Raw genomic sequence first — 15,644 nt, 5'->3', positions numbered from 1 at the left:
TTCAATTCTTAGCTATTTAGCCAGGGTGTGGTCCTTAGAGAAATTTTCTAAAATTAGATTTTACCCAGTTTACATCTCCCACTAATCAAAATTGCTAAATTGTCTTGAAACATAAAGGTATCTCATTCACACTAGCTTCCCAAAGTTATGTGAAAAAGACCAATGTTATGTCTTCAAAATGCAACAACTGCAGTTGGTTTTTTGTCAACCCATCCCTTACCTCACAAAAAATTCTTCTGGTAGAGAATCCATGCTGCACAATATTCTCTTGCAAGTCTTATTCCAAAGCTTGCAGACTGACTTTTACGACTGCTGTTTAAAGCTGTAAGGAAAGTAATACTTTTAGTGGGAAGGTAGAAGGATTTCATTCTTTCTTCCCACTATCTAAATAGTACATAATCATTACAGAAAATTTTGAAACTGCTACAAAACAAAAATCACAGTTTCATCATCCAAACATAAATCACTGCCTATATTTTAATATGCTTAATTTTTTCCAAGCATAGGTATATCTTACCAATTTGTAATCATATTGAATAGGGAATACTCTACATTACCTTTTTCACCACTGAACACTATATCAAAAGCATCTTTCATGTTATTTTATACTCCTAGTAAACATTCTCAATGGCTACATAACAATTGGTTGACTGGGGTTTCCTTGCCCATTTCCTTACAGTTGGACATTAAGATTGTTTCCCATTTTTTCATTATAAATTAGTATTGTGATAAACTCCACTGCCTATGAAGGCTTTTCTATATTTATGATTAATTCCTTACAGTAAATTATCAGGAAATAGAATTCCTAGGTCAAAAGACACAAATATTTTAGGCCTCTAGGTGCATATTGCTAAATGGCTTCCCAAATGGTTTGTAATAATGTATTTCCCAGAGGCATAAGAAGTTTCTCTTTAACATAATCTTGATAGCACTCATTGTTTTCTTTTAGTCTAAAAATAACATTTAGCTACTTTTCCCCAAAATCGTATGATTCTCTCTCCTCTTAATGAGAGGTGGGATGTAAAGAACTCTTGCATATTTTCTAGTTCAGGTATCAATGGATGTTGTGGATATTTCCTGAAGGAAAAAAAATACTGAGGCAAAATAAATGAAAACAAAGAGGAATAGTGTATTATTAGCATATCCACTTATTTATATTGCTCTCTATTTAACTACCCTAAGACCAATTCTTCTAAAATTAGTTCCATTTGATCTCTTTTGCTGAGAGTTCAAGCCTCCAAACTCCACTGCCCTCTGTTAGGCTGACTTCCCTTTCTGATCCCACTGTACATAAGCCCAGGAAGTGTTAGAGTGAAAGCAGGTAAAACTATTGCTTGGTGCTATGGGACAAAGAAAGAAATGATGAGGAAAAAAGAAAAGAAAGTGGCAGCAATAGCATAAATAAAACAGACCTAGAGTGTCTTGCTGCCAAGCACAAGACTGGATAAAGTTTCTCATTTGTTGCCTCTAGACTGCTTATTTCAGTAACTGGGTAGCCAGTTTCTCTAACAGCATATTAATATACACCCATAAATTAGATTGATAGAGCTTTTGGAGACCCATTACTAAAAGGCAATTCAGCAGAGGTAATTCTTAAATCAAGAAAATATATTCCACAAGATCATTTGTAAGTCACCTGTTAAGAATTCAGATTGTATTTACTCAAAGGAACATTGTTTTAAATGAGGCCGAGTCTCCCAAAAAGTCAGAAAAAGCTAACAACACATAGAGGGGAAGAAAGAACTGTAGGACCTGAACCATCCTAAGCCTTGAGGGTTGAGAATCCTATCATTAACAAACTTATGGAGAGGGGACAACTCAGTTTCTGGTGTAAGGGCTAAAAGAAGTCCTGAGGGGATCATCTGAAAAACAAGTATTCCTAATCATGATACCAGCTATTTTCTGTATTTGACTCACATCAGCTCTCAGTTACACAGAAAGGCTGGAGAAACAAGGGTAATTCTCCAACAATTCAATGTTAGCTGATACTTCTTAATCAAAACACAAGTGCAAAGATTCACACACACAAACTCACACTAAATTCCCTCATTTAAAATGGAGCTTTCTAACACCTCTTAGTTTCTTGCCCATCCCTAATAAAACACTTCTTGCTGTATGAATATAATTCACCTATTCAGAATCTAGTTCTGTACATTATTTTGTACTTTTAGTCTTATTTTAAAAACTCAGTATACAAAGTCATATGCCTATTAAAATTTGCATTCTCTATCCAAATACGGTTGAAATATACAACCTAGAGCCCATAATGAAGCAGAGAGAGGTTGGACAAACCTTGTTATCCTTTCACACTAAATCAGATCTGCTTCATTTCTTTAATAAAGCTGTATAGAAAAGGACATGGCTTTGAGAATTGTAGGATTGTGATCAAACTTTTTCTTTTATGGTTTCCTTAACCTCCCTGGTTATTTTAATAAAAAGTAACAGGCATTATTTCATAGCCAGAGTATACAAACGTGTGCCTTTTCCAGACAAAACAATCCTCTCATTTTCAGAATTTAAAAGCTCAGACATGGATAATTCCCCTTCTAATAAGCTCTCCTTCACTTAGTAGCTGTTTGCACAGATCACAGTGAGGCTGAAGAGAAAGGAGGAAAATCCTCTGGCAACAAGGCAGAGAGGATGGAAGGCCTCTGCTAAGCTATTCAGTGTTCAGCTTGAAAAAGAAAAAGATATAAAATTAATTAATCAATAAATCAGAAGCTATTTGGATACTGAATTAAGAGGTAAGAAAGGCTAATGGCTTTCTTTTTCAGCCTGCTTTAAAATACAACCTGATGTGAATCTCTGTGATGAAAGGTTTTCCAGAGGAGGATCATCAATCCCATCATTTCCCAGAAGCTGAGCTAATATGTGTAGCAAGCCCTACAGGCAACAGCTGCAGCAGTAGCACTTTACAGCCTCTGCTGGGAACGAAGGTGTAAGTGCCTAGCAACAGAAAGGAAGTAGCCAGCCTGAAACGTTACCACTGTACTTCTGAAATAATCTGAAGCCCTTACCATTCTAGAAGAGGCTGAAGGAAACCTGTAAAATCAGTGTTAACATGGGAGAAATGGTGAATCCAGTTTCCCCTGGTGTATTCATTTCAATAGACTTTCCCTGTCAGCAGGAAATGTAACGTTTACTCTGCCTTCCTGGAATTGAGAAACAGCTCTTCCGCAGGAACTATTCAGGTTCTGGCTGGTTGATCATAGGGCAAGTTAAAGTTCAGTGTCAATTTACAGCACACCTTTATCCACCAACCAAAATGATTTTATCTGCAGGCTGTTTTACTGGTTGAAAAATAAGGTATTGCCATCCATTTCTTGAAACAGTAAAATACCTTTCTTACTGCTCCCTCTATCTGAACTTCCAGTTACTACTTTTCCTCTTACCTACTGAAATTATAACAAGTTTTTAAATTGTAAAGGCTTTTCTTTCACTACTTTTAAAGCTGTGCAAATTCACATCAAAGTAGGCACAGCTCATCTATAATTTTTCAATCATTCATTTAAACATTTACATTGTAGCACTCCTGTCACCTCCCTAAACTGTATATTATATAAGTACATTGCCTTTAAATCCACTCAAATGATCATCTTAAGTCACCTGACCAAGTTAGAGGCTCTAATTGGCCAAAAAGGTTACATTTCAATGTGTGGGTGATGTTCCATGGTCCCATGAATTTGCTACCCTTGTCAGCTCTGGCACTTACAGATCACACAATGCCAGGTGGGAAAAGTGAAAAATACCAGTGTAAAAAACAGTAAAAATAAAGTTTGCTTTTCTCAATGCTACTAGCTTGAAAACAAAATAATATACTTGGTATTTTTCAGGACAGGAGTCCAATTATTGAGAACTTTCCTTATGCCAACTAAATCAGGGTTTCTTGGCACTACTGACATTTGGGCTGGATAAATCTTGGTTATGCGAAGTTATCCTATGCATTTTTAGGATGTTTAGCAACATCCCTAGCTATCCAGTATATGTCAGTAGCAACTATATCCCATCTCTCAGCCCCACTGTGACAACCAAAAATGTCTCCAAACGCTGCCAAATGTCCTCTACGGGACAAAATTCCCCACAGTTGAGAACTACCTAACTAAATGAATGAGTTAAAATGAAAGGTTAATTAAATGAACATATAACAGATTGTTTTCAGCAATAAAAATAGGACCATCCTGTTATTAGGTATCATGTATTATATAAACACAGCAAATCATTTGTCTACAAGAAAGAAAAATGACAAAGTATCTCATTTAGTTTCCATCAATGTCAAAAGTAAGTTGAGAGGATGCATAGAATTGGTAGTTAAGAGCACAGAGACATTGGAGCCAGTCTGCAAGGGTATGTAAGTCAGCTTCGACACATACTAGCTATGCAACCTTGTGTGGAATTAACATCTCAGTTTCCTCATCTGAAAAATGTGGAGGTAAAGATGATCCATGCTTCACAGGGTTGTTGTGAAGAGTACATGTTTAAAACATGTAATTGAACAGTACCTGGCACATAGTAAGGACTATGTAAGTGTTCCTATCATCATCTTCATTTAATTTTGTTTAAATTTGTGGCGGAATTAGTTCACTTTTCTTACAATTCTCTACCTTAGAGAAAAGCTATTATATGAAAAGGAATGGTAATAATGAGACTTTAAGAATTGGGACAGAAAATTTTTTCAAATATATCCCATATGGTATAAATGGCAGTTTAGTTTGCATATGTTCGGCACTTTGCATTTTCCACATCAGCACATATTCATCTGCCATATTCTTTAAACTGCATAATATGCCGTTGTTAAAAATTTATCATTTTACCAGACCACTATTGATAAATACATCGTGTCCAGTTTGTATTTGTTTGTGGGTTTGCTTCTTTTTTTTGCTATGATAAACAATGCTGCAATAAACAATCTCGAACATGCAACTTGGTAAAATTTTTAAAGTTATTTTAAAAGCTGAATTTACTATTTCAGCACTGAATTAAATGTACTCCAAAAGTTCATGGGTCTGTTAATAAAGCACACCCTGATAATGCTACTTATCATTTCTGCTAGATTTTACCAAAAGAATTCCAAAACACTCCTTAAAGTTGAGATGTGAGATGTTTTAGCCACATATGAGAAGTACAGTAACCAGTTCAAGGCTGAAAAAACTATGAAGAGGACATTTTCTAGGAATAACTCAAGACATTTTGATGGGAGTTCCTTAAAACCAAACTTTTAACCATTACTGATCTGACTATATCTGCTAGCCAAGCAGCAACAGCCATTCTCGGTGGCTTTGAAAGGAGTAAAGCAGGTGTTCTATGGCTCTAGCACTCTCAAAGTCTATTTCTCACGTTAGATAGATGCAGGTAAAGAAGAAGGGCTAGGGCCATCAGGTTAAACTCAAAGAATAACATGTTGAGGTTGTACCATTAGTTTATCAGCTGTGTGAAGAATAGGTGAAATATACTGATTATTTCATTCTCTAATTTTCCATTAATTTCTTCCATTTTGTATTTGTTTAGGTTCTTGGCAAGGCCTCAAAATGAACATACCTAGGCAAGGAAGGCCAAAACACTATTTTCCCACAAGGAAAAAATACATAGTTTGCTTAAGTAGACTCCAGGACTGAGAGACAATGGTTGGAAAATCTTTGCAAAAGTTATCAGAAACCAAACATACTTTCTGCCCCAAAATATCAGGGTACTCACTGTCCATCTCAGCTCTTGTCATTTAGCAAAGATCATTGTTAGCATTATCTGGGAGTTTACACCAGGAAGCAAGAAACTTGTAATGCATACCCAATGCCCCATATTTATAAATCTGCCAATATAGGGAACATCCTTGCCAAAATTAGCATCTTGTCTGAAGCAGGTATTTGATTCTCTTCAGATCTATTCAGTCACTATTCCTGGACTTACAAAAGCAAACCTACAGAATATATACATTAATTTGTTACAAATATATGGAATGTATTGTACCTACAAAAATACGCACAGGTTAGAATTCACCTGAAAAAAAATCCAAATATTAAACTACCCATCAGTTTCACATTAATTACAGATAGCACTGCCAAAACCATGCTGTTCAAAAATGTAGCCTGGACTGTTAGAAGGACCATGTTACCCCTAAGCAAATTCTCCAAAAGTGGAATATTTTCAGCAATTTAAAAGTATTATGTTGTCATAACAGTTGTTAGACAATAATGAAAAAAAAGAAACAAGACAGAATGTAAAGATATGACACGTGGAGATGATAATCAAGAATGGAATGGAGAATACAATATGTACTTGACTCTCCCACCAACAATGACCCTACCCAAATCCAACTTGATTCTCTGTCAAGGTTAAAGATTTTGGAGAAGTCCCCAATTTTTTGGATCACATACTTCTAAAGGAGTAAATTCTGAAGATATGTGAATACACTGAAAATATATGAATAGCAATTCATTTATGCTAGTCATGCTATTGTAGGTACTACTATAATATAAAATAAAAAAGAATGAGATTAAAATAAGCAAAAAGGGGCTTCCCTGGTGGCACAGTGGTTGAGAGTCCGCCTGCCGATGCAGGGAACACGGGTTCGTGCTCTGGTCCGGGAAGATCCCACATGCTGCGGAGCGGCTGGGCCCGTGAGCCATGGCCGCTGAGCCTGCACGTCTGGAGCCTGTGCTCCGCAATGGGAGAGGCCACAACAGTGAGAGGCCCGCATACCGCAAAAATAAATAAATAAATAATAAGCAAAAAGAAAATTTCTAATATTTGTTCCCACACCCTAATAGTCAGTTTCACATATCTCAGGTGTGCATATTCTACTTTGGACAGCCCTGTCTTGGAAAATGACTTCACATTTTAATTCAGGAAACAGATATATACCCATTTCATGAACTTGATAATATCTATTTCCTAAAAGACTAGAAATTTTTAAATGAGATATGCAAAGGGCCCTGCTCTGCACAAAGGAGGCTTTCAACAAATACTAGTTATAATTAAAAATGATTACCATACCTTACCTTAAAATAAAAGGACGTCATTTTCATCGTTACTTATCTGAAAAATGAGATTCAGAAACAATGGATAGTACCTTTTTTTTTTTAAGGAAAACTTCTGATTTGGGGATATGAAATTAGATGTGAAAATGCGGGATAAAACATTTACCCAAATTATCCAAACCTTGTATTCTTAATCTAGAGTTGAAGTCTGTGAAATGTACTTAAAAAAATCAGGGCTTCCCTGGTGGCGCAGTGGTTGAGAGTCCGCCTGCCGATGCAGGGGACACGGGTTCGTGCCCTGGTCCGGGAGGATCCCACATGCCACGGAGTGGCTAGGCCCATGAGCCATGGCCGCTGAGCCTGCGCGTCCAGAGCCCGTGCTCCGCAACAGGAGAGGCCACGACAATGAGAGGCCCGCGTACCGCAAAAAAAAAAAAAAAAAAAAAAATCAGGAACTGTCTGAAAAGTAAGAAAGTTAATTTCATGGTTTGGCAAATTAGCTTAATCATAATACTTGATAGTTGGGAGAGAAAACAGGAAGAAGAATAATTACAAAGGGAGAATAATTTTGGTTTATTTAGGTTTTCTGGCTTTGTGATGAAGGTTAACATTTCTGAAAATTAAGAGTTGACATAAACTGTACTGACTGTTTTCTAGCTCTGTGTAAAGGGTAAAATCAATTTAATATTAGTACATATTTGAATTGTTTTAACCATAGCGGGGACACAGTATCCAAATGACCCCATGCCTAGACCTCTGCCAATTTTCTACCACTGATTTCTTTGCCTTGAATCTTTGGAACCTGGGCCAATGGAATTTCCGTTCTGCTGTTTATGCCTATTGAATAAGCTCTTAGTTTTAGATTTGGCCCCATGCCCTCACTAGCATGGAATTCTCAGAGTCAGGAAAATTTTTTTTCTTTTTCTAAATCCCTTGCTACATCCCCAGTGCCTAGTACCTGGCGCACTTTAAGCATGCCATATTAATTTAAAGAATGAAGCCACCCATCCTTCTGCATAGTTCAAGGTCTCTGAAGGCAGAAGTAAAGAGTGAACCTGTATGTAGATTAAGACTTCCTTCTTTGTCGACCTAGAGTCTTCTTTTAGAAGTCAAAAGCAGCCCAGATGCTGCAGCTAAGATGGATCGCTATAGACAACCATGGGGTCAAGATACGTCGCCTGTCCTCTGGCAACTACTTCTCAGTGTTTTTTGTTGGTTCTTCACATCTCTCCAACCTCTAAATACTTAAGTACTTTGGGGTTCAGTCTTTTCTATCCTACTCACCCTATAACATTTAGTCTCCAGGCTTTAAATTTTTATATCTGGCCTTGACCTCTCCCTTAACTACAAATAATATATTCAACAGCCCAATGAATAGCTCCCAGATGTCTAGTAGACACCTTGTCATAACTGAAATTGAGCTCAAGATATCTCCCCTACCCCACAAAACAGCTAAAGCAGAGCTACCCAGCCAAGTCATGCCTTGATCAGACTAACTGCACTCAACCCACAGACCAAGAAATAAATGTTCATGGTTTTAACCACTGAGTTTTGAGGTGATTTGTTATGCAGCAAATACTGATCAATACTCCACCCTAACTAAAATTGCAATTCTCCATCCTGACTCTGATATTTCCTATCCCCCTTCCCTGTTTTTTCCTATACTGCACTTATTACTAATGTTAATATATTTTACTTATGTCTCTTTTTTTTTTTTTGCTATATCTCCCATTAAAATAAAAGCTCTACTTGGGTAGACTTTTTTTGTCCATTTGATTCACTGCTGTACCCCCAGAACCTAGAAATGTACATGCCACTCAAGCTAGCATTAAATATATAGTGGGTAAATGAATTAACAATCAGCTCTGGGTTCACACCTCTGATACAATTCCCTTAGTACAATATTCAGTATTCTACAAACTCTGCACATTCATCAAAAATACAGTTCATGACACATACAGTTCATGATACATACAGTTCATGAATCATACAGTATGATTCATCTAATATGACTTAAACCCCGGTCATGAGACATTAAAAAATTCCATTTTACTATTCAGCATTGAAGATATGCTCTTTTTAAGTTCTTCCAGAAGAAATAAAGGAGCTTCCCAGCCCTTGAGTTGTAAGCTCCTAAGCAAATTTTGCTTAACTCCCTTAAATGTGTTTCCTGAACTATAAATTAGGAAAAATACCTACATCAAATACAAAGAACAGACAGGAATAAAAATGTACAAAGAAGAGGGATTTCATGCCACTCCTTGATGAAGGAATTGCATACTTAATATTTTGCCTTAAAAAAATATTATGTGTTCCTACAGCATTCTATTTCTCTTGAAAAGCACTTATTCTGGTTTGCTACTTTCCCAACAGACTCTAAAATCTTTGAAAAATAACTAGCATTCAGTGAATATTTGATAAATGAATGAATATTAGCATTTAAAAAATATTTACCAGAATGATTAAAATAATTAAACATTTTTTAACTACAAAATGCGGATGCTCACTTTAGCTACTGTCTTTTTAAATTTTTCTGGCATGAATAATCTTTAATAAAAATATAGTATGGAAATATACTAAGTCTTCAACTTCTAAAAAATTATAAAAAGAACAAAAGAAAAATATATTTATATGGATGAAAATTTTAAAGATAAAAGTAAAATTAGTGATTCTGAAGAAAAAAAAATTTAATAAAACCAAAGTTGCTTCTTCAAAACTGAATAAAACAGACAAACCCCTGGAAAGCCCCACTAAGAAAACAGATAACATTATAATGAAAATGGAAATTCAAATCTACAAAGAAGAGATTAAGAGAATTATTGTATACTGATGGAACTTTACATCAATAAATTTTCAAATTTAGAGAAATAGTTGGTATGCTAAAAATTTTTATTTCCAAAGCTAACACAAGAAAAGATAGAAAAAATTATCAGATCAATAACCATATTACAAAGTCAAATATTTTCTAAAGATCTACCACTAAATAAGCTATCAAGCTTGATTTTATAGGCCAGTTGTACATAATCTACAAGGATCAAATGATTCTACTTGATTCTCATTATTCTACAGCATAGAAAAAAAGATGGAAAATTTCCAATTCATTTTTCATAAGTAACATACAATCCAAATTCCAAAAGAGAGAATAAAGAAAAATTATTTTAAATTCTCCCAAACATAAATATAAAATCCTGAATAAAATATCTGCAGCATAGCAAATATAAGGTTTGCTACTACTTCTTGTGTGACCTTGGGCAAATTACTTCACCTCGCTCTCAGTTTTTTCCATCTGTAAAATGAAGATCATAATAGTACCTAAAGCATGACATTATAAAGATTAAACAGTTAAGTTCTTAGAACAGTGCTTGGCACATGGCAAATGCTCAATATGTGTTAGCTATTATTATCCTAAAAATAAAATCAATATAATCCACTTCATTATTATTTTAAAGGGAAAAATAAGATATATAAACATTTAATATTTTTTTAGCAGACATTTCGGCAAATCTTTCAATGAAACTGGTATAAAAGGCAATCGCCAAAACATTTTAAAGAATAGTTATCTCACGACAATAGCATAAATTATACTAAGTGTTAAAATACTGGTCATTCCCATTCAATTAAGTAATAAGACTACAATGTTCAATATCATTATGATTATTCCATACTTTAAAGATTACACTAATGAAATAAAGTATGACAACAAATATTGGAAGGGATGAAATTATTATTTGAAGATGATATATAGCTAGAAAATCTAAGAGAGGAAGCAAAACTGAATCAATAAGGAATGTTAGTCAGTAGGCTGGATAAAAGACATACCCAAAATCAGTTTCTCTTTTAACAGTAGCAATAACAAATAAAAAATTTATAGGAGAAAAAGAGAACCCACTCACAGTAACAAAAATTACATAATACCCAGGAATAAATTTAATGAGAATGGTACAAGACTATATAAGCTATATTAAATTCCACTGAACATAAAATACAACCTGAATACTTAATATTGACTACCTCAGCAGTTTCTATATCTTCTCTATCACCCAATCTAGAAACTTGGAATCCCTTCTAGTTTCATCCCTCTCCTCACTCTTCACATTTGAAATCATTCACTAAGTCCTGCCTATTTCACCTCATATATATTTCTCAAATTTGTCATCTTTTTGCTATCTCCACCTCAATTATCTCGGCTATCCTTTGGAAAGATTCCGGTATATTAAATATTCTCCCTACTTCTGGTTTTATCCTCCTCAGAATCATAGCCTGTCTAGCTACCAGGGTAATCAATCTAAAACACAAACCTAACTAGATTAGGCCCCAGTTTAAAACCAGAGATCACCACTGAATTCAGGATGGAGTCCAAGCTCAAGGTTAATAAAGCCTTCAGTCATTTGGACCCAGCTTCATCTCCTCCTCCTCCTTTCCCATCTTTTTGGGTCTTAAAACATGGCTCTGTTTCTCATATTAGGATACGCAAGTATCTCCGACAAAAGATACTTCTGCTCACAGCTACCACAAGTGGTATACCCTACTAAATTTACATCAATTTTTGGTGAAGATTTTTTGAGAAAGACGTTATTTTACACTAAAATAAATACGGAAGAGATGTAAAATTTGTGACTGCTCAAGTTAAAACGCAAGATTTCGAAGAAAGATGGCACTTACAGCAAACAGCTTTGACCCTTTCCCTCAGGTCAAAATGGGGATAATCATGATGTATTTGTCATTAGTAGTGAAAAATCTGACACTGCCAAACTGCTATCACTGTATTTGCCAAGGAGCTAAGATGTAACTAATACTTGCTGAGAACATAACTATGCCAGGCAACTGTTCTAAATTCTTCGTTGGTTAACTCATTTTATAATAACTTGACATGATTTCATCTCTACTACTCTCACACTTGCTCTCTACTCCAGCCATAGTGGTGTCCTTGCTGTTCCTTACACACATTCTCAGGCTCCCATTTCAAGGCCTTTGCCCTTGCTATTCTACCTAGAAATCTTTCCCCTTAGAGAGCATAGGTCTCTTTTTCAACTCCTTGTAGTACTGATATTTCCTCCAATGTTGTTTTCTCTATCCTGACCTCCCATTTCCCTTCCTTTTAACCATAACTCTAGAAGAATAATTCTCTTTTTTCTCCATTTCGCTTTCTTTACTGTGCTTGTTATTTTTCTTTCCCCTATCAGAAGGTAATGGTGGGATTTTTGTTTTATGACAATAGGATTTTTACGTTATTCACTGAATCTAGTGCCTAGACCACTGCCTAGCACATTCTAGGCTCTAATTATTTACTGAAGGAACAACTTTATGAAACAGATACTACTGTTAGTCAAATTTTACTTTATGAAGAGACTGAAGCAGTGAGAATTTGCCTGTGATCCCACAGTAAAAGGTACAGCTAGGATTTGTAAGCAGACAGCCTGGCTTCACTCTTCACCACAACTGCATGATGCCTCTAATTTGTGCGATGAATTCCACATGTACGATCTACTTAGTACATTTCCTTGATTAGACAGTTCCTTCCCAGCCGGTTCCCTGACTGGCAGGTTTAGCGCATTTTATACAGTCAATTGTTTACAGAATGAATAAATGCATAAATACATTAATTACCCAATGATTTACGCCTCAATTATTATTTTAAGCTTTCAGACTTAATTTTTAACTTAATATAAAAATAATTCCTGCCTTTAAAAATACAGTGACGTAGAATACTTTCTTTGAATTGACAAAACATGATTTCTGACAAATGGTTTAATTAAAAGGACGTGTACCCTATTCTTAAAATTTTATCCAAACTGGCTTTTAAAGCTTCATTCAACACTAGCATACATTAAGCAAAAAGCTCCAGAACCAACCTGACTCATTTCATTATATATACATGCATAATATTATCTCTGATGAAAAACCGCAAACAGTGCCATTTCCTTAGACACCAAGATTAATAAAACAATCAACTACGCCAGATAAAAACAGCACCTTCACTTACAAAAACTGACGCTAATCAGAACACCCTCCGGAGCAACACTTGGCCCAGGAGTCACCTGGACCAGCTTTCTCAAATAAATCTGACAACCACTATCATAAGGGCATGACTAACTTGCCACCGAATCCGAATGGCCATAGGTTTACTATAAGAAACAAACATTCCAGAGTAGAAGGGGTGGACAAATGAGCGGTTTTAAAAAGAGGCCCCTCCCAGGCCGCCTCAAATTCTAGAGCCCAAGATTCTCCTCCTCAGAGCTCCTCACCGTGTCTAGACTAAGGGGAAGCGACCATTTCTCAAGTAGAGGATGATGCACAAAGGAAAAACTGGCCATCCAGCGTGAAGGCCGAGGAAGCAAACGCAAACACAGCGCACTGGTTAACAGAGACCCCCCGGGTGCCCACCGGCCCACCGCCCCTTCACAGGTGGAGCCGCAATTGCACTTCTCGCGAGACGTCTCATCTTCACGGGATCTCGAACTGAAACCTCGCGGCTTTTCGGATCAGGGGGTCTAAAAGGACAACTCCCAGCCCGCCTCACGGACTCACAAAGGGCCTCGATCCCCACCTCACTCTCCCTCCACCACCACGCCCCTCCCCTCCCTTCCCTTCCTAGAAGGTTCCCTTCCCCAGGTTGCCCAGGGACTTCCGGAGCTCGACCGGAACCGGAAGCTTCTGGGAGCGAGTGGGTGGGGGCGGAAAATTTTTTAAAAAGCGCGGGGCAAGCTGGAGGACCGAGCCGGCACGGTGGTGGTAGCTCCGAAGCGGGATTGTGGCGGGTCCCGATGGACAGCACTGCCTGCTTGAAGTCCTTGCTTCTGACCATTAGTCAGTATAAAGCAGTTAAGTCGGAAGCGAACGCCACCCAGCTTTTGCGGCACTTGGAGGTGAGGGCCTTCGGGGTGGCGGACGAGACGGGCTTCCTCGTAGCCTTCGTTCACTTGGTGGCCGGGATGTAGTGGTCTCAGCCTAGAAAACAAAGGACAGCTCGCTCCCTCCGCTGCCTTTTTGTATTCGTAAAGAAGATTGTCAGCTTTGAATTCCCACCCTCCTCTATCCCGCCCCAAGCCCCTCCGCGTTCATCTGACTGCAGCAAGGGATGAGTAACTACTGATAGCCCTAGAAAGAGGGAGGTTGAGACAAAAGGTTGGGGAATTTAGGCCGTATTTGGAGTTGGTAGAGGAAAGAGCTAGAGCTGTTATCTTTTCCTTAGCTTCTTACGTTGGTTTTTCCATTGTAACAGAGCCTTCTCAAAATGTACAGCAATTCTCGGAAATGGAGGTCATGGGGAGTAACGATTAAAGCTTGATTTACCCCTGTCACTAGGCAGTTTACAATCTGAACCTGTTGCTTACTGCGTTTATTTGAACTCATGTTGAACTCGGGCTTGAAAATTATTATTTAAACCTTCTCTGGATTAGAAAGCAATCTCCCTTACTAGTAATCACAGTTTTTCTTTACCAAAATTTATTGCTCAGTTTTTCAGTCCTAAAATGCTGAATTGTCACTTTTTCTGTTAGTTCCCAGTGATTTGCATCTAGAGTGTACTTATCTTATGCTAAAAGTTATAATCACAGCTTTCTGTGATCCTATTTGTTTTTAGGCTCTTAAACTCCTGCTGTCATTTGTTATGCATTCAGGGAATTCCAACTAATAATGACCTCAGTTTAATAAAAAGTAATTAAACTCAATCAAAGCTTATTTTAATTCTCTGTCGCAGCTTCTGTTAACATAAAATTGAACATAATTTTTAAATATATTATTTGTTTTATTAACCTTATGATAAAAGGCTAAATTACCAAAGGTTTGCAAAATACTACAGAGAAGGCAACAGTGAATGGCACAGCAACATCAGCCTTTGTTGTGACTGTAGTGCACTAACTGTGAATTTTCTCAAGCTTCACTGGTGCTTCTTTTCTTACCACTTCAGGAGCTTATCTCTTAACACTTTTCTTTTTTCATTCATTACCTCAACAAATCTCTACAAACCTCTAACAATGAAGGTGTTAGCTGTTAAATGCTAGGGCTTTGCTTCTCAATGAGAATAGAACAGTGCACTAGTGGACTCCAGAAGCCACAGAATAATCAGAGCTGTCAGTTTTAGTTAAGAATTTGGAGTTAAGAAATTTAGATTCTAATCTGAAACATTACCTCTCTTTGAGAGTAAACAGTTGTGTTGTGAATCTGAACAGGGTGTTATCATGAATTGAAAGAGATTTCAAAGAAATTTGTGGCTTGGAGCTTGGCTTCTTGGTACTGTGTTCCCAAAGTTTTCAAGAGGTTTACCAAAAATTCTTCTGCCATTTAATTGAGAGATAACATACATACATTACATAAAGTGCATTAATCTTAAGTGAAGAGCTTGATAGTTTTTTTTTAAACATAAGTGTACAATCAAGTAGCTACCACCTGTCGTATGAGAACATTTCCAACACCTTATAAGTTTTTCAACTATCCCTAAAGTTTCAGATAAGTGGATTAATATGTACGTTTGTGTCTGGCTTCTTCCTCTCAATATAATCTGTAAAAGTTATTCATGTGGCCCATGCGCCAGTATTTCATTCTTTTTTATTGCTATTTAGAATTCCATTGTACAGAGGTACCACAGTATATATATATCCTGTTCATGAGCATCTGGGTTGTTTCTAGTTCTGGGTGGAATTATGAGTAACTCTGTTATAAACATTTTTACAC

At 36.8% G+C, this 15,644-nt stretch overlaps 2 protein-coding genes across 9 annotated transcripts in view; one reads left to right on the top strand and one right to left on the bottom strand.

Annotated features, from left to right (window-relative positions):
- Nucleotides 1-13,445, bottom strand: part of DZIP3 (DAZ interacting zinc finger protein 3) — a 121,422-nt gene extending 107,977 nt beyond the window's left edge. For 3 of the 7 annotated variants that reach the window (XR_014015942.1, XR_014015943.1, XM_081235239.1), the window contains exons 1-2: nt 13,217-13,419; nt 221-322 (exon numbers count right to left, since the gene is read on the bottom strand). Coding sequence is in view for 4 of the 7 variants with exons in the window: in XM_081235239.1 (XP_081091365.1) it covers nt 221-252 (32 nt within the window). In the remaining 3 variants the exon portion in view is untranslated. Of the gene's footprint in view, nt 1-220; nt 323-6,992; nt 7,024-13,216 lie in introns of those variants that run through there. The other 4 variants (XR_014015941.1, XM_081235241.1, XM_081235242.1 and 1 more) reach the window with 4 other exon arrangements.
- A 191-nt stretch (nt 13,446-13,636) lies between these two features.
- The window catches only part of CIP2A (cellular inhibitor of PP2A), a 39,215-nt gene continuing 37,207 nt past the window's right edge, over nt 13,637-15,644 (top strand). For both annotated transcript variants that reach the window (XM_081235244.1, XM_081235243.1), the window contains exon 1: nt 13,637-13,837. In XM_081235244.1, the coding sequence (XP_081091370.1) occupies nt 13,736-13,837 (102 nt within the window). In that variant the 5' untranslated portion in view covers nt 13,637-13,735. The remainder of the gene's footprint in view (nt 13,838-15,644) is intronic.

This window comes from Mesoplodon bidens (genome assembly GCF_964165515.1).
Source record: "Mesoplodon bidens genome assembly, chromosome: 5".
Lineage (NCBI taxonomy): Eukaryota > Metazoa > Chordata > Mammalia > Artiodactyla > Ziphiidae > Mesoplodon > Mesoplodon bidens.
The sequence above is the reverse complement of the archived record's forward strand: the minus strand, read 5'-3'. Positions and strand labels throughout refer to the sequence as shown.